This window comes from Schistocerca gregaria, chromosome 4 (genome assembly GCF_023897955.1).
Source record: "Schistocerca gregaria isolate iqSchGreg1 chromosome 4, iqSchGreg1.2, whole genome shotgun sequence".
Lineage (NCBI taxonomy): Eukaryota > Metazoa > Arthropoda > Insecta > Orthoptera > Acrididae > Schistocerca > Schistocerca gregaria.
Genome location: NC_064923.1, coordinates 197596153 through 197616745, shown reverse-complemented (window position 1 = coordinate 197616745; position 20593 = coordinate 197596153). Strand labels below are relative to the sequence as shown.

The window sequence follows — 20593 nt, the reverse complement described above, 5'->3', positions numbered from 1 at the left end:
GACCGTAGCGGTCGCGCGGTTCCAGACTGAAGCGCCTAGAACGGCTCGGCCACAGCGGCCGCCGGAAAATCCTGGTGTTCCAAGTTAGGGGTTGCGTGTGGGGCTAACAACCCCACCTCGGATACCAAACAGCGGCCTCAGAAGGATAAGTATATTACACGATGATGACACAGCAAAGAAAAGGGTTACTGAGGAGGAAAATAGGTATCATGATAGCCACCTGGAATGTGAGGACACTTACGAGGCCTGGTAAACTGCAAGAAATTAAAGAGGAAATGTACAGAGTGTTACAAAAGGTGCGGCCAAACTTTCAGGAAACATTCCTCACACACAAAGAAAGAAAAATGTAATGCAGACATGTGTCCGGAAATGCTTACTTTCCATGTTAGAGCTCGTTTTATTACTTCTCTTCAAATCACATTAATCATGGAATGGAAACACACAGCAACAGAACGTACCAGCGTGACTTCAAACACTTTGTTACAGGAAATGTTCAAAATGTCCTCCGTTAGCGAGGATACATGCATCCACCCTCCGTCGCATGGAATCCCTGATGCGCTGATGCAGCCCTGGAGAATGGCGTATTGTATCACAGCCGTCCACAATACGAGCACGAAGAGTCTCTACACTTGGTACCGGGGTTGTGTAGACAAGAGCTTTCAAATGCCCCCATAAATGAAAGTCAAGAGGGTTGAGGTCAGGAGAGCGTGGAGGCCATGGAATTGGTCCGCCTCTACCAATCCATCGTTCACCGAATCTGTTGTTGAGAAGCGTACGAACACTTCGACTGAAATGTGCAGAAGCGCCATCGTGCATGAACCAAATGTTGTGTCGTACTTGTAAAGGCACATGTTCTAGCAGCATAGGTAGAGTATCCCGTATGAAATCATGATAACGTGCTCCATTGAGCGTAGGTGGAAGAACATGGGGCCCAATCAAGACATCACCAACAATGCCTGCCCAAACCTTCACAAAAAATCTGTGTTGATGACGTGATTGCACAATTGCGTGCGGATTCTCGTCAGCCCACACACGTTGATTGTGAAAATTTACAATTTGATCACGTTGGAATGAAGCCTCATCCGTAAAGAGAACATTAGCACTAAAATGAGGATTGACATATTGCTGGATGAACCATTCGCAGAAGTGTACCCGTGGAGGCCAATCAGCTGCTGATAGTACCTGCACACGCTGTACATGGTACGGAAACAACTGGTTCTCCCGTAAAACTCTCCATACAGTGGCGTGGTCAACATTACCTTGTACAGCAGCAACTTCTCTGACGCTGACATTAGGGTTATCGTCAACTGCACGAAGAATTGCCTCGTCCATTGCAGGTGCCCTCGTCGTTCTGGGTCTTCCCCAGTCGCGAGTCATAGGCTGGAATGTTCCGTGATCCCTAAGACGCCGATCAATTGCTTCGAACGTCTTCCTGTCGGGACACCTTCGTTCTGGAAATCTGTCTCGATACAAACGTACCGCGCCACGGCTAATGCCCCGTGCTAATCCATACATCAAATGGGCATCTGCCAACTCCGCATTTGTAAACATTGTACTGACTGCAAAACCACGTTCGTGATGAACACTAACCTGTTGATGCTACATACTGATGTGCTTGATGCTAGTACTGTAGAGCAATGAGTCACAGGTCAACACAAGCACCGAAGTCAACATTACCTTCCTTCAATTGGACCAACTGGCGGTGAATCGAGGAAGTACAGTACATACTGACGAAACTAAAATGAGCTCTAACATGGAAATTAAGCGTTTCCGGACACATGTCCACATAACATCTTTTCTTTATTTGTGTATAAGGAGTGTTTCCTGAGAGTTTGGCCGTACCTTTTTGTAACACCCTGTATAGGTATGTAGTGAAAACAGCTGACAACAAGAAATACGATCGAAAGGACATGGAATGATTGCAACAGGTAATTGTACACCGATGTATAGTGGAGGAAACATACACTACTGGCCATAACAAATGCTACACCAAGAAGAAATGCAGATCATGAACGGGTATTCATTGGACAAATGTATTATACTAAAACTGACATGTGATTACATTTTCACGCAATTTGGGTGCGTAGATCTTGAGAAATCAGTACCCAGAACAACCACCTCTGGCCGTAATAACGGCCTTGATACGCCTGAGCATTGAGCCAAACAGAGCTTGGATGGCGTGTACAGGTACAGCTGCCCATGCAGCTTCAACACGATACCATAGTTCATCAAGAGTAGTGACTGGCGTATTGTGACGAGCCAGTTGCTCGGCCACCATTGACCAGAAGTTTTCAGTTGGTGAGAGATCTGGAAAATGTGCTGGCCAGGGCAGCAGTCGAACATTTTCTGTATGCAGAAAGGGCCTTGCAGGACCTGCAACATGCGGTTGTTCATTATCCTGCTGAAATGTAGGGTGCCCCAGGGATAGAATAAAGGGTAGAGCCACGGGTCGTAACACATCTGAAACGTAACGTCCACTGTTCAAAGTGCCGTCAGTGCGAACAAGAGGTGACAGAGACGAGTAACCAATGGCACCCCATACTATCACGGTGGGCGTTACGCCAGTAAGGCGATGAGGAATACATGCTTCCAATGTGCGTTCACCGCGATGTCGCCACACACGGATGCGACAATCATGATGCTGTAAACAGAACCTGGATTCACGCGAAAAAAAGATGTTTCGCCATCCGTGCACTCAGGTTCGTCGTTGAGTACACCATCGCAGGCGCTCCTGTCTGTGATGCAGCGTCAAGGGTAACGGCAGCCATGGTCTCCGAGCTGATAGTCCATGCTGCTGAAAACGTCGTCGAACTGTTCGTGCAGATGGTTGTTGTCTTGCAAACGTCCCTATCTGTTGACTCAGGGATCGAGACGTGGCTGCACGATCCGTTACAGCCATGCGGATAAGATGCCTGTCATCTCGACTGCTAGTGATACGAGGCCGTTGGTATCCAGCGCGGCGTTCCGTATTACCCTCCTGAACACACCGATTCCATATTCTGCTAACAGTCATTGGATGTCGACCAACGCGAGCAGCAATGTCACGATACGATAAACCGCAATCGCAATAGGCTACAATCCGAGGCATCACAACAACGTTTCACCAGGCAACTCCGGTCAACTGCTGTGGATGTATGACAAATCGGTTGGAAACTTTCCTCATGTCAGCACGTTGTAGGTGTCGCCACCGGCGCCAACCATGTGTGAATGCTCTGAAAAGCTAATCATTTGCATATCACAGCATCTTCTTCCTGTTGGTTAAATTTCGCGTCTGTAGCATGTCATCTTCGTTGTGTAGCAATTTTAACGGCCAGTAGTGTATATTAATGTATAGTGAAAGGAGATACTGGCCATCACGGTACTGGCTTTCTTATACATAGATGAATGAAGATAAAAATAATTAGTTTCAAAGCAATCATACACAAGTTGTGTCCTTTGAGAGGTCGGGCGGGATTTTTCAATATCACGATGATGTTTGCCTGCGCTCCTGCGGAGGAATCAGACGAAGATGACAAGGATGCATTTTACTTCGATGTGGATAAGGAAATCTGCGAAGTCAGAGGCGTTACGAAAAAACTATCCTTGGGGATCTGAACGCAAAAATATAGAAAGAAGAAGTGTACAGGAACATAACAGGAAGGGACGGCCTACGTGAAGTCGGACTAAGGCTGATACATTTTGCCAGTGGTAAGAAAATAATAAAAAGCTCATGACGTCCAAGGAAAGATAATACGAAGTGCATGAGCGCATCGCCAGAGGGAGTTACGAGAAACCAGACAGACTATGATACATATGATTATAGATATATACCGGGTGATCAAAAAGTCAGTATAAATTTGAAAACTTAATAAACCACGGAATAATGTAGATAGAGAGGTAAAAATTGACACACATGCTTGGAATGATATGGGGTTTTATCAGAACAAAACAAAAAAAACATATTGCTAGACTCGTGAAATATTTCTTGCGCGCTTCGTTTGGTGATGATCGTGTGCTCAGCGGCCATTTTCGTCATGCTTGGCCTCCCAGGTCGCCAGACATCAGTCCGTGCGATTATTGGCTTTGGGGTTACATGAAGTCGGAAGTGTATCGTGATCGACCGACATCTTTAGCGACGCTGAAAGACAACATCCGACGCCAATGCCTCACCATAACTCCGAACATGCTTTACAGTGTTGATCACAACATTATTCCTCGACTACAGCTATTGTTGTGGAATGATGGTGGATATATTGAGCATTTCCTGTAAAGAACGTCATCTTTGCTTTTTCTTACTTTGTTATGCTAATTATTGCTATTCTGCTCAGATCAAGCGCCATCTGTCGGACATTTTTTGAACTTTTGTATTTTTTTGGTTCTAATCAAACCCTAAGTTATTCCAAGCATATGTGTCAATTTGTACCTCTCTAACTACATTATTCCCCCCCCCCCCCCCCCCCCCCCATGAACCATGGACCTTGCCGTTGGTGGGGAGGCTTGCGTGCTTCAGCGATACAGATGGTCGTACCGTAGGTGCAACCACAACGGAGGAGTATCTGTTGAGAGGCCAGACAAACGTGTGGTTCCTGAAGAGGGGCAGCAGCCTTTTCAGTAGTTGCAGGGGCAAGAGACTGTATGATTGACTGATCTGGCCTTGTTACATTAAGCAAAACGGCCTTGCTGTGCTGGTACTGCGAACGGCTGAAAGCAAGGGAAACTACAGCCGTAATTTTTCCCGAGGGCATGCAGCTTTTATGTATGATTAAATGACGGTGGCGTCCTCTTGGGTAAAATATTCTGGAGGTAAAATAGTCCCCCATTCGGATCTCCGGGTGGGGACTACTCAAGAGGACGTCGTTATCAGGAGAAAGAAAACTGGCATTCTACGGATCGGAGCGTGGAATGTCAGATCCCTATATCGGGCAGGTAGGTTTGAAAATTTAAAAAGGGAAATGGATAGGTTAAAGTTAGATATACTGGGAATTAGTGAAGTTTGGTGGCAGGAGGAACAAGACTTTTAGTCAGGTGAATACAGGGTTATAAATACAAAATCAAATAGGGATGATGCAGGAGTAGGTTTAGTAATGAATAAAAAAATAGGAGTGCGGGTAAGCTACTACAAACAGCATAGTGAACGCATTATTGTGGCCAAGATAGACACAAAGCCCAAGCCTACTACAGTACTACAAGTTTATATGTCAACTAGCTCTGCAGATGATGAAGAAATTGATGAAATGTATGATGAGATAAAAGAAATTATTCAGGTAGTAAAGGGAGACGAAAATTTAATAGTCATGGGTGACTGGAATTCGAGAGTAGGAAAAGGGAGAGAAGGAAACATAGTAGGTGAACATGGATTGGGGGGAAGAAATGAAAGAGGAAGCCATGTGGTAGAATTTTGCACAGAGCATAACTTAATCATAGCTAACACTTGGTTCCAGAATCATAAAAGAAGTTTGTATACATGGAAGAATCCTGGAGATACAAAAAGATATCAGATAGATTATATAATAGTAAGACAGAGACTTGGGTACCAGGTTTTAAATTGTAAGACATTTCCAGGGGCAGATGTGGACTCTGACCACAATCTATTGGTTATTAACTGTAGATTAAAACTGAAGAAACTGCAAAAAGGTGGGAATTTAAGGAGATGGGACCTGGATAAACTGAAAAAACCAGAGGTTGTACAGAGTTTCAGGGAGAGCAAAGGGAACAATTGACAGGAATGGGGCAAAGAAATACAATAGAAGAAGAATTGGTAGCTCTGAGGGATGAAGTAGTGAAATCAGCAGACGATCAAGTAGGTAAAAAAGACAAGGGCTAATAGAAATACTTGGGTAACAGAAGAAATATTGAATTTAATTGATGAAGGGAGAAAATATAAAAATGCAGTAAATGAAGCAGGCAAAAAGGAATACAAACGTCTCAAAAATGAGATCGACAGGAAGTGCAAAATGGCTAAGCAGGGATGGCTAGAGGACAAATGTAAGGATGTAGAGGCTTATCTCACTAGGGGTAAGATAGATACTGCCTACAGGAAAATTAAAGAGACCTTTGGAGAGAAGAGTACTACTTGTATGAACATCAAGAGCTCAGATGGAAACCCAGTTCTAAGCAAAGAAGGGAAGGCAGAAAGGTGGGAGGAGAGGGTTTATACAAGGGCGATGTACTTGAGGACAATATTATGGAAATGGAAGAGGATGTAGATGAAGACGAAATGGGAGATAAGATACTGCGTGAAGAGACTGACAGAGCACTGAAAGACCTGAGTAGAAACAAGGCCCCGGGCGTAGACAACATTCCATTAGAACTACTGACGGCCCTGAAAGAGCCAGTCATGACAAAACTCAACCATCTGGTGATCAAGATGCATGAGACAGGCGAAATACCCTCAGACTTCAAGAAGAATATAATAATTCAAATCCCAAAGAAAGCAGGTGTTGACAAATGTGAAAATTATCGAACTATCTGTTTAATAAGTCAGAGCTGCAAAATACTAACACGAATTCTTTACAGACGAATGGAAAAACTGGTAGAAGCAGACCTCGGGGAAGATCAGTTTGGCTTCCGTAGAAATGTTGGAACACGTGAGGCAATACTAACCTTACGACCTATCTTAGAAGATAGATTAAGAAAAGGCAAACCTACGTTTCTAGCATTTGTAGACTTAGAGAAATCTGACAATGTTAACTGGAATACTCTCTTTGAAATTCTGTAGGTGGCAGGGGTAAAATACAGGGAGCGAAAGACTATTTACAATTTGTACAGAAACCAGATGGCAGTTATAAGAGTCGAGGGGCATGAAAGGGAAGCAGTGGTTGGGAAGGGAATGAGACAGGGTTGTAGCCTCTCCCGGATGTTAGTCAATCTGTATATTGAGCAAGCAGTCAAGGAAACAAAAGAAAAATTCGGAGTAGGTATTAAAATTCATGGAGACGAAGTAAAAACTTTGAGGTTCGCCGATGACATTGTAATTCTGTCAGAGACAGCAAAGGACTTGGAAGAGCAATTGAACGGAATGGACAGTGTCTTGCAAGGAGGGTATAAGATGAACATCAACAAAAGCAAAACGAGGATAATGGAATGTAGTTCAATTAAATCGGGTGATGCTGAGGGAATTAGATTAGGAATTGAGACACTTAAAGTAGTAAAGGAGTTTTGCTATTTAGGGAGTAAAATAACTGATGTCGGTCGTAGTAGAGAGGATATAAAATGTAGACTGGCAATGGCAAGGAAAGCGTTTCTGAAGAAGAGAAATTTGATAACATCGAGTATAGATTTAAGTGTCAGGAAGATATGGACGATAAATAGTTTGGACAAGAAGATAATAGAAGCTTTCGAAATGTGGTGCTACAGAACAATGCTGAAGATTAGATGGGTAGATCACATAACTAAGGAGGAGGTATTGAATAGAATTGGGGAGAAGAAGAGTTTGTAGCACAACTTGATAAAAAGAAGGGACCGGTGGGTAGGACATGTTTTGAGGCATCAAGGGATCACAAATTTAGCATTGGAGGGCAGCGTGGAGGGTAAAAATCGTAGAGGGAGACCAAGAGATGAATACACTAAGCAGATTCAGAAGGATGTAGGTTGCAGTAGGTACTGGGAGATGAAGAAGCTTGCACAGGATAGAGTAGCATGGAGAGCTGCATGAAACCAGTCTCTGGACTGAAGACCACAACAACAACAACATCTACATTATTCCGTGATTTATTCAGTTTTCAAATTTATACTGACTATTTGATCACCCGGTATATGAGCGTATGGCATTGGTGGCCGGGAGACCCCTCGCGGGGCGATTCGGCCGCCGCTCCACAACTTCTTTAACGTCACTACGGAGACTTGCGAGTGAATGAGGATGAAATGATGATGAAGGACACACAACACCCAGTCATCTCAGGGCAGGGAAAATCCCTGACCCCGCCGGGAATCGAACCTGGAACCCCGTGCACGCGAAGCGAGAACGCTACCTCAAGACCACGATCCGTGGGCTGATTATAGATAAACGGCACACATCACAAATTATTGAAGTTAGTGGCTGTAGAGGGGCAGATGAAGAGACAGATCAGTTAGTGCAGTTTAGAAGTAGGCAGAACACAGATATGGTAAGAATCAAAAAGAGTAGGAGAAAAGTGAACATAATATAGAAATTCTCCAAATTAAAGAAAAGTAGGAAGAATGCAAGAAGAAATTAGAAGACATTATCAAGACAAGAAACAAAGTGAGGGATACTGGTGCCCCGGCGTAACGATAAGCGATGGCAAGAAGAGGAAGAATGCAAGATCAAAGAAGGCTATGAGATGACGTCAGCCAACAGCCTGCTGACAAGGATCGCAACACGACTGGAGCGACCCCTAGCCGACGAGAATATAAGAGCCGCTCCTGCCAGCCGCGGCCAACTGCTCTTCCATCGCCAAGCAGAATATGTAACCCACAAAGGGCTGAAGCTGATAAATGTATTGTATCCAATGTTCACCAGCAGGGAATTGAACGTCGACACCAAGCTCCAGCTGTATCAGATAGCTGGCCACCCTTCCCTCAACTATGGCTCCACTGTGTAGCCTACGATTAGTGTCTCATGGATGCAGACCCTCCAGCACCTGCAGAATAAGGTGCTTCGGTGGATCCTGCAAGTCCCTCCCCTCACGAGGAAACGGACCTTCTTAAGACGTCCATGCGAGCGAAGGCGCAGCATCTCTGTCCCAAAGTAGAAGCCCTGCATGATACAAACCATTGGCAACACAATTCCCCGGCTCTGACACCGGCACCCTCTTCCTCTAACCATCCTTGAGGACTCAGATTCCCACCATAGTTAACATAGCATTCTTACGGCCACTCATGAAGCGTTAGTATTAACTTGGCCACTCGGTGGGCGTCGACCGTCATAAACCATCAATGTTGCTACCTAATGTTGTTCGCAATTATGTTGCCTGCAACCTGAATTTCCACCGCCGGAGGGTGGCATGGGAATTCAAGTCCCACCCCCACACCTGAAAGACCACTCCAGTGATGTCTTTGGAACAACATCATTGTCGAATGGAACACGTTTACCATCCACCAACACAGTATGACCGTGAGCCACCTCCCACATTAAGGGAAAAAAAGCCTCGGCCGCACAGTACCAGGCCGGGACACACAGACTACCACAGTATTAGCATAGTACTAGAAGACAGTACTAGGCCAGCCTTTAGTGACCCATAAACCGTGTGACAAACTTACCTGAACACTGTATATAGCAAATGACTCTGACTTAACTGCATGTCACCCATGGCTTGCGACACCGTTGTAAATTCAAAGTTAAGTATTGTCAATCGTATACACTCATGCTCATAAATTAATGATAATGTTGATACATGGTGAAACAACGCTCTGGTCAGCGGTTTTCGGGTTTAAATCACCTCGGGGTATGACCATGCGGTGCATTTGACCTGCGGTCGTCGCACGGTGGCGCTGGCAGCAGTCCACATATGCAGAGGTATGTTGGTGCATGTCAGAGTTCGGTGCAGCGAGTAAGTGTGCAGACGTTTTCAGACGTGCTGATGGGGATTGTGTGTAGAAATGGCTCAAAGAACACGTATCGATGACGTTAGGAGGGTAGAGTACTAGGGCGACTGGAGGCTGGTCAAACACAGCAGGTCATAGCAGGGGCTCCCCGTATGCCACAAAGTGTGATCTCACGAATATGGCAACGATTCCAGCAGACAGGAAACATGTCCAGGCGCTACATTACGGGACGTTCACAGTGTACAACACCTCAAGAAGACCGATATCTCACCTTCAGTGCGCGCAGACGGCCACGGAGTACTGCAGGTAGTCTCGCTCGGGACTTTACCGCAGCCACTGGAACAGTTGTCTCCAGATAGTCTACAGACATAGTTTGTTGGCCCGGAGACCTGCGAGGTGCATTCCATTGACCCCTGGTCACAGGAGAACCCCTAACGCCTGGTGTCAAGAAAACAGTACATGGTCATTGGAACAGTTGTCCCAGGTTATGTTCAAGGACGAGTCCAGATATATTCTGAACAGTGCTTCTCGCCGGTTTTCCTCTGGCGTGAACCAGGAACCAGATACCAACCCCTTAATGTCCTTGAAAGTGACCTGTATGGAGATCGTGGTTTGATGTTGAACCCCTGCATGCCTTGACAGAGGAACTGTAACAGGTCAGGTGTATCGGGGCGTCATTTTGCACCAGTATGTCCGCCTTTTCAGGGGTGCAGGGGGTCCCACCTTCCTCCTGATGGATAATAACGCACAGCCCCACAGAGCTGCCTTCGTGGAGTAGTACCTTGTAACAGAAGATATCAGGCGAATGAAATGGTCTGCCTGTTCTCCAGACCTAAACCCCATCGAGCACGTCTGGGATGCACTCGGTCGACGTATCGCTACACGTCTTCAAACCCCTAGGACACTTCAGGAGCTCCGACAGGTTCAATGGTTCAAATGGCTCTGAGCACATCTGTGGTCATCAGTCCCCTAGAACTTAGAACTACTTAAACCTAACTAACCCAAGGACATCACACACATCCATGCCCGAGGCAGGATTCGAACCTGCGACCGTAGCAGTCCCGCGGTTCCGGACTGAGCGCCTAGAACCGCTAGACTACCGCGGCCGGCAGTTCCGACAGGCACTGTTGCAAGAATGGGAGGCTATACCCCAGCATCTGCTCGTCCACTTGATCCAGAGTATGCCAAACCGTTGTGCGGCCTGTGTACGTGTGCATGGTGATCATATCCCAAACTGATGTCGGGGTACATGCGCTGGAAACAGTGGCGTTTTGTAGCACATGTCTTGCGGTACGGTTTTCTCAACTTATCACCAATACCGTGGACTTACAGATCTGTGTTGTGTGTGTTCCCTATGTACCTATTCTATTAGCGCCAGTTTTGTGTAGTGCCACGTTGTGTGGCACCACATTCTGCAATTATCCTTAATTTATGAGCATGAGTGTAAGATGTAATAAAAACTACTAATGTGATTTGCTTGAATTGCTGTATAGCATTCCGAGAACGCAGCATTCTTTAGGCACCCCACACGAGACGAGGGGGCAGTACTCCACAACTGGAAACTGTTATCAGTGTAGCCCTGGAAGAATCACTGGGGAGGCAGAATAATAAGGAACAGTGAAATGGTTAGAGGAGCAACGCTCACTGGTAATCCAGAGAGAATGAATGAGGCAAAGAACGCTGCAAAGTAAAACAAGACTAGCAGCAAAAAATTATAGAGAGACGAGGAAAGCAGCAGATAAGTTACATATAGTGATGAAACGGCAATATGAAAGAAGGAAGATAGAGCAGTTGGACAAAATGGGGAGTAATAATGAGGAACGAAAGTTCTGTGAAAGATCTAGACGGCCGAATTATTAAAATTTAGGGGAAAGAAGATATAGACGGCTGTCAATGAATTAACAAAGGAAATATTGATAAAGGAAGAAATGCCTACAGATTGGACCGTGGAAATAACCTCCCCTTTTCATAACTATGGTAATAAAACAGAGTTCAACAGTGAAGGAAGGAAGGAAGACTGGGTGTGTCCTTTCAGGGGAACCATCCCGCCATTTGCCTGGATCGACTTAGGGAAATTCCGGAAAACCTAAATCTCGATGGCTGTACACGGTTTTGAAGAGTGAAACAGTTACCAGGGGATTAATCTCTTAAATAAAACGTAAAAAGTGTTTAGTACGATTTTAGACTGCCGGCTAGAATTCCGGGTGGAAACGGTACTGGGGGATTATCAGGGTGGATTTAGGAGGCACAGATCCACAAAGGACCAGATATTTTCATTGAGACAAGTGCTACAGAATTTTCATGACTATGACAAGCAACTGAATTCGTTTTACGTTTATTTTAAACTAGCGTATGACAACCTTGACAGGAATAAGATCCTCCGATAAAATTAGTGAGGTTGGCCGAAATGACAATGAAAGCAACAGTTTGCAAGATCAGTATAGAGCAAGAGTTGTCAGGAGAGTTCCATGTGCGGAGGAGGCTGTGCCAAGGAGATGTGATCTCTGCGCTACTTTTAACTTAGCACTTGAGCAGCTAATTCGGCAAATACCAACAAACCTAGTTGGAACAGTATTTAAACGGCAGGTCCAGGTGGTGGCATACGCTGATGAGACGGCATTAATCGCAAGCAATATCAGGGCTTGGAAGAATAATTATGCTGCACTGGAAGGAGCAGCGTGGAAATTAGGACTGGAAGTTAATACAGGGACAGGACAGCAAAGTGTATGATGATGCGAGATCCTAGTGAGCGTGGCGGAGAGGCTTCCATAAAAATCAATGGAGAAGTTTAAATACTTAGGCTCAATAATATCAGAAGATAACACACTGAAGAGCAAAAGAAACCCGCGCACCTGCCCAGTATCGTGTAGGGCCTCCGCGAGCACGCAGGAGTGCCGCAACACGACGTAGCATGGACTCGACTATGTCAGGAGTAGTGCTGGAGGGAACTGGCACCATGAATCCTGCAGGGCTGTCCATAAATCCGTAATAGTAACAGGGGGTGGAGACCTCTTCTGAACAGCACGTTGCAAGGCATTCCAGTAAGCCCAATAATGTTCATTTCTGGGGAGTTCGGTGGCCAGCAGAAGTGTTTGAACTCAGAAGAGTGTTCCTGGAACACTCTGCAGCAATTCTAGACGTGTGAGTGTCGCATTGTCCTGGTGGAATTGCCCAAGTCTGTCGGAATGCACAGTGGAAGTGAATGGATGCAGGTGATCAGACAGGGTGCTTACATGATGTGTCGCCTGTCTACTGCATACGCCCCACACCATTACCGAGCCTCCGCCAGCTTGAACAGTTCCCTGATGACATGCAGGGTCCATGGATTCACGAGGTTGTCTCCATAACCGTACTCATCCCTCCACTCGATACAATTTGAAGACTCGTCCGACAAGGCAACATGTTTCCAGTCATCGACAGTGGACTCTCGGTGTTGAAGGGCCCTTGACGAGGTGTACTGGTTTGTGTCGTGCAGTCATCAAGGGTACACGAGTGGACCTGCGGCTCCGAAAGCCCATATCGATGATGTTTCGTTGAATGGTTTGCACGCTGTCACTTGTTGGTGGCCCAGCATTGAAATCTGCAGCAATCTGCGTAGGGGTTGGACTTTTGTTAAGTAGAACGGTTGTCCTCAATCGTCGTTGATCCCGTTCTTGCAGGATCTTTTTCCGGCCGCAGCAATGTTGGAGATTTGACGTTTTCCCAGTTTCCTAATATTCATGGTACACTCGTGAAATGGTCGTACGTGAAAATCCCCACTTCATCGCTACCTCGGAGATGCTGCGTCCCACCGATCGCACGCCGGTTACAGCACCACATTCAAACTAACTTAAATCTTGATAACGGGCCATTGTAGCAGCAATATTGCCGGCCGCGGTGGTCTCGCGGTTCTAGGCGCGCAGTCCGGAACCGCGCGACTGCTACGGTCGCAGGATCGAATCCTGCCTCGGGCATGGATGTGTGTGATGTCCTTAGGTTAGTTAGGTTTAAGTAGTTCTAAGTTCTAGGGGAATAATGACCACAGCAGTTGAGTCCCATAGTGCTCAGAGCCATGTGAACCTTTTTTTTTTTTTTTTTTTTTGTGTAGCAGCAATAACCGATCGAACAACTGCGCCAGACACTTGTTGTCTTATATAGGCGTTGCCGAACGCAGCGCCGTATTCTGCTGTTTACATATCTCTCTGCCGGCCGCGGTGGTCTCGCGGTTCTAGGCGCGCAGTCCGGAACCGTGCGACTGCTACGGTCGCAGGTTCGAATCCTGCCTCGGGCATGGATGTGTGTGATGTCCTTAGGTTAGTTAGGTTTAAGTAGTTCTAAGTTCTAGGGGACTAATGACCACAGCAGTTGAGTCCCATAGTGCTCAGAGCCATTTGAACCATTTGAACATATCTCTCTAGTGAATACGCGTGCCGATACCAGTTTCTTTGGCGCTTCAGAACAGCAGCAGCACAAATCCTAAAACAGCTAACAAGTGAAAGCCGATGTTATTGTTCCTTGGAGAATATATTCAAGTCCAGAAATGCTAGTAGGAATACAAAAAGTCCAAATATATTATACTACATTAAGAACTATTGTAATGTATGGATCGGAAGGCTGGGTGATGACCACAAACGAGGAAGGCTGGTCATTGAAAAGGATGATGATGATGAGGTCCCATACTCCGAGGAGCGTAGGGAACGATGCGGGAGACCCGCACCGCCGTACTAGGCAAGGTCCTAGCGGAGGTGGTTTGCCACTGCCTTCCTCTGACCGTGATAGGGATGAATGATGATGATAAAGACGACACAACAACACCCAGTCATCTCGAGTCAGGAAAATTCCCTGACCCCGCCGGGAATCGAAACCGGGACCCCGTGCACGGGAAGCGAAAACGCTACCGCAATACCACGAGCTGCGGACAATTGAAAGGGAAAAGGAAGATTTTGAGAAAGATATTTGGGGCGGTGCGAGAGGATGAAAGTGGGAAAACAAGGACAAACACAGAACTACAGACATTCATGGACACATGAATATCGTGGTGGATATCATGGAAGGAAGAATAAGATAGCCGGACATGTACGAAGAATGCCAGAAACTGGAAGTATTAAGAAAGCGTTTATAGAAAAGCCTTAAGGGAGAGGAAGGCACAGGAAAAGGTGGCTTGAAGATATAGAGGGAGACCTCAAAGCGCTGAGAGCCAGGAAGTGTAGAAGGTATGCGATGGACAAAGAAGAATGGAGGCAGGTGGCAATGGAAACCAATGTTCTACGAGGACTGTAGCGCCGATCAGTAGGTTGGTAATCACAAAAAAATGAATAAAAATTTAATGAACTCATCTGATTGCATTGCCCGTGGCCTTGGTCGTTTCGCAGTGTTGTATTCTTGATTCTTTTCCAGCATTTACAGCATTTGGTGACACACCGCTTGCGATATTTATCAAAAATCGTCTTGTACCGCCATCATCTATCATGAAAATTTTTGCTACTTCTATCAGTTTCGACTGTTAAACGTCATCACCAGCAGAGTACGTTTCCCGATTTCGGTATGTGTACGGATACAAACATCATGTTTCATCTCACGCTACATAACGTCAAAAATACAGAACGTCAGAACTCAAAATATATGTTTGTGTTTAAATTGAATGTAACTTCTGCAGTCCATTTAGTTTTATGACATTGCGTAGGTTCTGTGACTAGAAAAACTTTTTGCGTTGATTATTTGTAACAATCTACATTGAGCAACAGTAACAGTTTTCGTAGCAGCCGGTGGTGGTGAACCATGATTTTCGAATATATACCTTTACTAGTTTAGCGCCACCAGTCTCTCGTTGTAGACTGTACAGCCTGCAGAGATTTTTTTTATTAATCGAATTCTAAACTTTTCATGCTAATTAAGGCCATATAAGCATGGTCCTTTCCGAAGGTATTTCTGACCAAAAATGGTGAAAACGTATCTTTTTAAATTTCTAACTGAGAAGCCAAATTTAAATTTTCGTAAATTCAGATTTAAAAATGCTTTCATAATAAAATATTTTCAGAAAAAAATACGTCTCCAATTTCACCCTCTTAGGGGTACAATTTCCAAAAACACTGAAACACGCATTTTTTTGCTTGTAACCGAGAAGTCAAATGCCAATGTTCGTAGATGTAGCTTTAAAAATACTTAAGCAGTTTTTTTAATAATTATATATTTTCAAAAAATCTCTACTATTTTACTTTCTTTATTTCTGGCCGAGAAATCAATACCAATTTTCGTATGTCTAACTTCAAAATTGCCTTAACAGCGACATGTTCCAAAAATAAACCTTCTTCGCCTATTTCACCCCTTTAGGGTTGGAATTTCGTAAAATCCCTTTTTAAACGATGCCCACAGTACATCTCCACACCGTCTCCAAATTTCAAGTTTGTGTCTGATAGGGTTTGTGCTAGGCGGTGATGAATCAGTCAGTCAGAACATTCCCTTCATACCCAGAGATTAAGATTATGGCGGGTTGAAACGATGGACACGTATGTGGAAAGACGCGTTCGTGCTGCCAGAAATGAGAAAAAATAGTAGCAGCGAATACTCAGACGTTTACATGTCAAAAATACTTCTCTTTCTGCGGCCTTGTACACGTGAAAACCGATTTGCACCGGAGCGACCATACTGGTAGTCGAGCGATCTGCAAGGAACGAGCATTCCTTCTGGAGCAAACAGTAAACAACCGCAAGCAAACATTATTCGATCAGGTTCGGTCCGCATTCGCATATACTCCTAGCTATGGGGTCTTTCAGTGAACCATCAAACGACGTTCGCGAGCGATTCGCATCGGTGCTCGCAGCCTGGAAAACTTCGTGTTATTTTGCGCGCGAACTGCTTTTGTTATCGATGTTAGTCTACCGTAAACGCCGGAAAAACTCGGATAAGGAGAGGAAGGGAAAGGCCCTCCACTGAGGAAAAAGAACAAAAAAAATGGCTCTGAGCACTATGGGACTTAACTGCTGTGGTCATCAGTCCCCTAGAACTTAGAACTACTTAAACCTAACTAACCTAAGGACATCACAGACATCCATGCGCGAGGCAGGATTCGAACCTGCGACCGTATCAGTCACGCGGTTCCGGACTGAGCGCCTTAACCGCTAGACCACCGCGGCCGGCGGAAAAAGAACAGAAACACTGCTTTCCGAGACTGTAGATTAAAACGACTGAAAGGAGAAACAGTCCTCTCATTTACACTCTCGCAAAGTCATAGTCTACAGACATTGTTCACCATTGCAGTACTAACGAGGAAAACACAGCGTTTACTATATCTCGATTTCCCAGAAACTTCGCTCAATGGAAGAGGGGTACGCGTCTCGGGCTATCTGTCGATACTCGAACGATTCCGAAAAAATGACTGTCGAAGTTTTCGACATACTTTATGTGCCTTTTACCGACGAAACAGAAGAAGCGGTGGCTTAGTGCCTAAGTCGCGGCTTCACACTTTCGCCTCTTGTATTTGAAACCCGATTCTTATTTTTATTTTTCTTTTATCTACCCATGTCCGTAGATTACTACATGAATGTATTCCAATGTATGTTGAAATAATGTTGTCCGAATTCGTCAACTAATTGTGTGTCTAATGCATGAATAAAAAAAACAAAAAGCCAATAAATTGATGGAAAAATTATTTGTAATTGTTGTCGGTGAAATTCCTCTGGTGCAACTTCATTCGTAATCCCTTGCAAGTGAGAGTTTCGGAGACGTGATCCGTTGTGCATGGTCTGACGCGAAATTATTCCAAACGCGTGATATCTTCGGCAATGTTAACGCTGTTTCTTTCCCGAGTGGCATTTATACGAAGAAATGTCTCTGTGCAAACGTGCCTTCCTGTGATGCTCATAGTGGTCGGAATTCCTACATTTCGAATGTTTCTACGGTCGTTATAATCCAAGGGAAAGCAGAACATCCTCCTGGAGAATAAACATATAATATAAGTATTAAGAATTGCTATAGGAATGAAATACAAGAATATGAATATTTAAAAAAACTGCACGACCAGTACGGCTGAGCTTGTCGACTGCTAAAAGAACGTCGAGAACTTTGACGATCGTTCTCTTAAAAACGGTCGACAACTAAGGATAAGCCGAGATAGGTGTTCGTTTGTATTGACTCGTCTTTCGCCAAGTGTAAGTTCCTGAGAAATCAGATTATGAACTTGCTGTTTTCTCGTAAGTGAACCAGTTTTACTGATGAGTGTACACATATTGATTTTAAATACTGTGAATTATTATTCTTGTACTTTGCGCTAAAGCGATGTATTACCCATTATCTAAAGAAATAATTTTATTAAAATATTTTGTATATTTTATTGTTGTAATTATTATATCCTATGGAACTGTGGAACAATACACGTGCTAGTGACGGCCAGTTATATTTTGGAGGGGAGGGGGTGAAAGGAGGAAGGGACAACAAGAAACTGTGACCCCCACTGGACACGACCCCGCATCTGTGAAGGTTACAGCTACCGGATAGTTATAACTGCTACAGTGCAGCAACTCACAGGGTTCCACAGTGAGCTGTAATTATCGTATGACAGCGAAACATGATAAATATGCTAATGTGTTAATGCGGGACCGATTTACACTGGAAAAAAAAATTAGTTGCAATTTTAGCTGCCACGTACAAATCGAGCGCTGTACAGCATCTGGTCGACGTCTCCATTGTTCATATTGAACGAGTGGTGTAAACAGCGGTTAATAACAAAATCAACATTATGTCTTTCTCACGTGTTTGACTTTTCCTGCCATGTCCCGGTCCTTAATCCATTACATATGAAAGTATTTCAATATGTCTTTATTGCATTCAGCGCCAGTCTTGCACATGGTGACCAAAATTGGAACTATTTTTTTCCCTGCGTAAATCGAAAAAAAATGGTTCAAATGGATCTGAGCACTATGGGACTTAACATCTCTGCGTAAATCTGTTCCACATTAATGCATTAGGCTATCTGCTGAGTTTCGCTGCATTACGATAATTACAGCCCATAATGGACCTCTGTGAGTAGCTGCATTTTAATTACAACCACGTGGTGCAGAGCGAATTTGAACACTGGCGTTTATCTACGAGCGCTCGTAGACCTCTTTTCGTTCCGGTGAAAACGCGGCCTGTAACGCTTGCAAAATGCGACTGGCTATAAACTGCTGTGTGTACTTGCCATTATCCTCCTGGCCCTCTACGGCTAGCGCGGTCTCTGCATGTTTATCTTGCCCCCCTACCGTCTCGGAGATGCGCATCTTTGCGACTGACGCCAGAAGCTCACTGGAAACAGTTGAGCAAGCGGCCGCCACTTCCCCTCCCACCGATCAGGTGGTGGGGAGTCGGTGCGCAGTTCCCGCGGATTCGCACTGCACAAACAAAACAAGCGGCATACGTCAGCGCGGAGGGGACTTCCCTTCTCTGCCGGCCTCGTGACGGTTCTCTTCCTCGTGTCAAAGCCTGGGTACAGCGCCAAAAATAAGAGAAAGGATGAAGACTGCAGAAACTGTGATGACGCATTATTTCAGACAAAATACTAATCGCTTCCTTTAAAGACGCCATTAGTTACTATGGCGCTCTGTAGAAACTGTAGATGTACTACCTCTTAACCCTTTCGTGGGCAAAATTATTGAGCAGTTTTTTTTTTTTTTTTTAATGAACGTAGAGCAGATAGTAGTTAATAGATAGGTATATTTATCATACAGAATATCAAATTTTCTCCAACTGTGAAAGTGAGGTCACACAACAAGGTGGGAAGTATTCTTCCCACTCCCTTCCTTGAAGTTATTGACAAAAACAACTTTTTCAATATATGTCATATTTATTTGATAAATTTACTTCTCTTGTTACAATGATAGTTCACAATTACTTGCCATGAAATTTTCTGAAACATAGGCCTATGCAAAGTGGTATTTGACAATATGTACAAACACAGCGAGTGCTCTTTTCCGCAGCATTGGTACTACAATGACGGCACGTCCAGTAGGTTTCTCCTAAAATGGGTCGATGCTTCCCTGCAGCCAAATGACGAAAATCTTCAGGTACTTTACCCCTTTTTCCCAGAAACACAGGTTTTTGTCCACTTCTTTTTTTTTTTGGGATGAGAAGCCAGCCATCAATTGTCTTGCTAGATGGATCCTGTATGAGAGCTGATTATGCTGTCCACTTTCTCTTTCACTTATTTTCCATAGGATAAAACTGCAGCAACGTCGACCAGGAAATAAAATATTCTGTGCCACCATTTTATAGAACGGCTGCCAATAGCATACCTTTCTCATAATTGATCAAACTTATCGACACCACCCGTTATTTTGTTGTATTCTGCGACACCTTCAGGACAAGAAATCTCTGTACTAGTACCATCCTTGTTTTTCACTGTTGCTGTTTCTCATGAGTCATGAATTGAGGACAGGAACGTGACTGGACGGTTATCCATCCATTTTACTGTAGAAATAGCTCCTTTTGTTTCAAACTGGAATTCTCCCCATTCCAGTTTTACGTTTTCCTTCATAAATTTGGGTAAATCGAAAGTATTTATCAGATACTATAGCTTTGAGGAAAAAATCACAAAATGTCACGCAAACGGTACTGAAAGGCTCCTCTACAGAGCAACACTAAGCTATACTTTGCCTCTGCGCGAAGGTACAGCAAAAACGGCGGGAACTTCCTATTGGAAGTAGTACCCCATACTGTTCACTAGATGGTAGCACCATACACAGGTGGGAACTGTGAATCCCACGGGACTAGGAGCGAGTTCATTGTAGTGGGAAGCATGTTTCCCACGGCTCACGAAAGGGTTAAAGGAGCCCTGCAACGTGGTGTGTATGTGCCTCTGCGTTGTGCGGAATCAGAGCAGTAAGAAAGGTCGACGAGGAGAAAGTACAGAAGAAAGGAGCTACCGCGTTTGAATGTGTCCTCGGCCACATCGTGAATAAAGTTGCCCAATTTGTTGGTGTATCAACGCGAACTGTCCAACGTCCCTATAAGAAATGGTATACGCTGGGGAGAGATTTCTCCTGATATCGCGACGGATCTCCTTTTGCCCTGTGTAGTGCAGCAATGCGATGTGGCATGGACTCAACAAAAGTTGGAAGCCCCCTGCAGGAATACTGAGCCTTGCTACCTCTACAGCCAT

The 20593-nt window shown here is 44.7% G+C and overlaps 1 protein-coding gene across 1 annotated transcript in view; it reads right to left on the bottom strand.

The window, feature by feature from the left end:
- The window catches only part of LOC126268068 (peptidoglycan recognition protein 1-like), an 82877-nt gene extending 64134 nt beyond the window's left edge, over positions 1-18743 (bottom strand). Inside the window, exon 1 of the mRNA XM_049973502.1 lies at positions 18638-18743. Coding sequence (XP_049829459.1) covers positions 18638-18716 — 79 coding nt within the window. The 5' untranslated portion in view covers positions 18717-18743. The remainder of the gene's footprint in view (positions 1-18637) is intronic.
- Positions 18744-20593: the final 1850 nt, after the last annotated feature.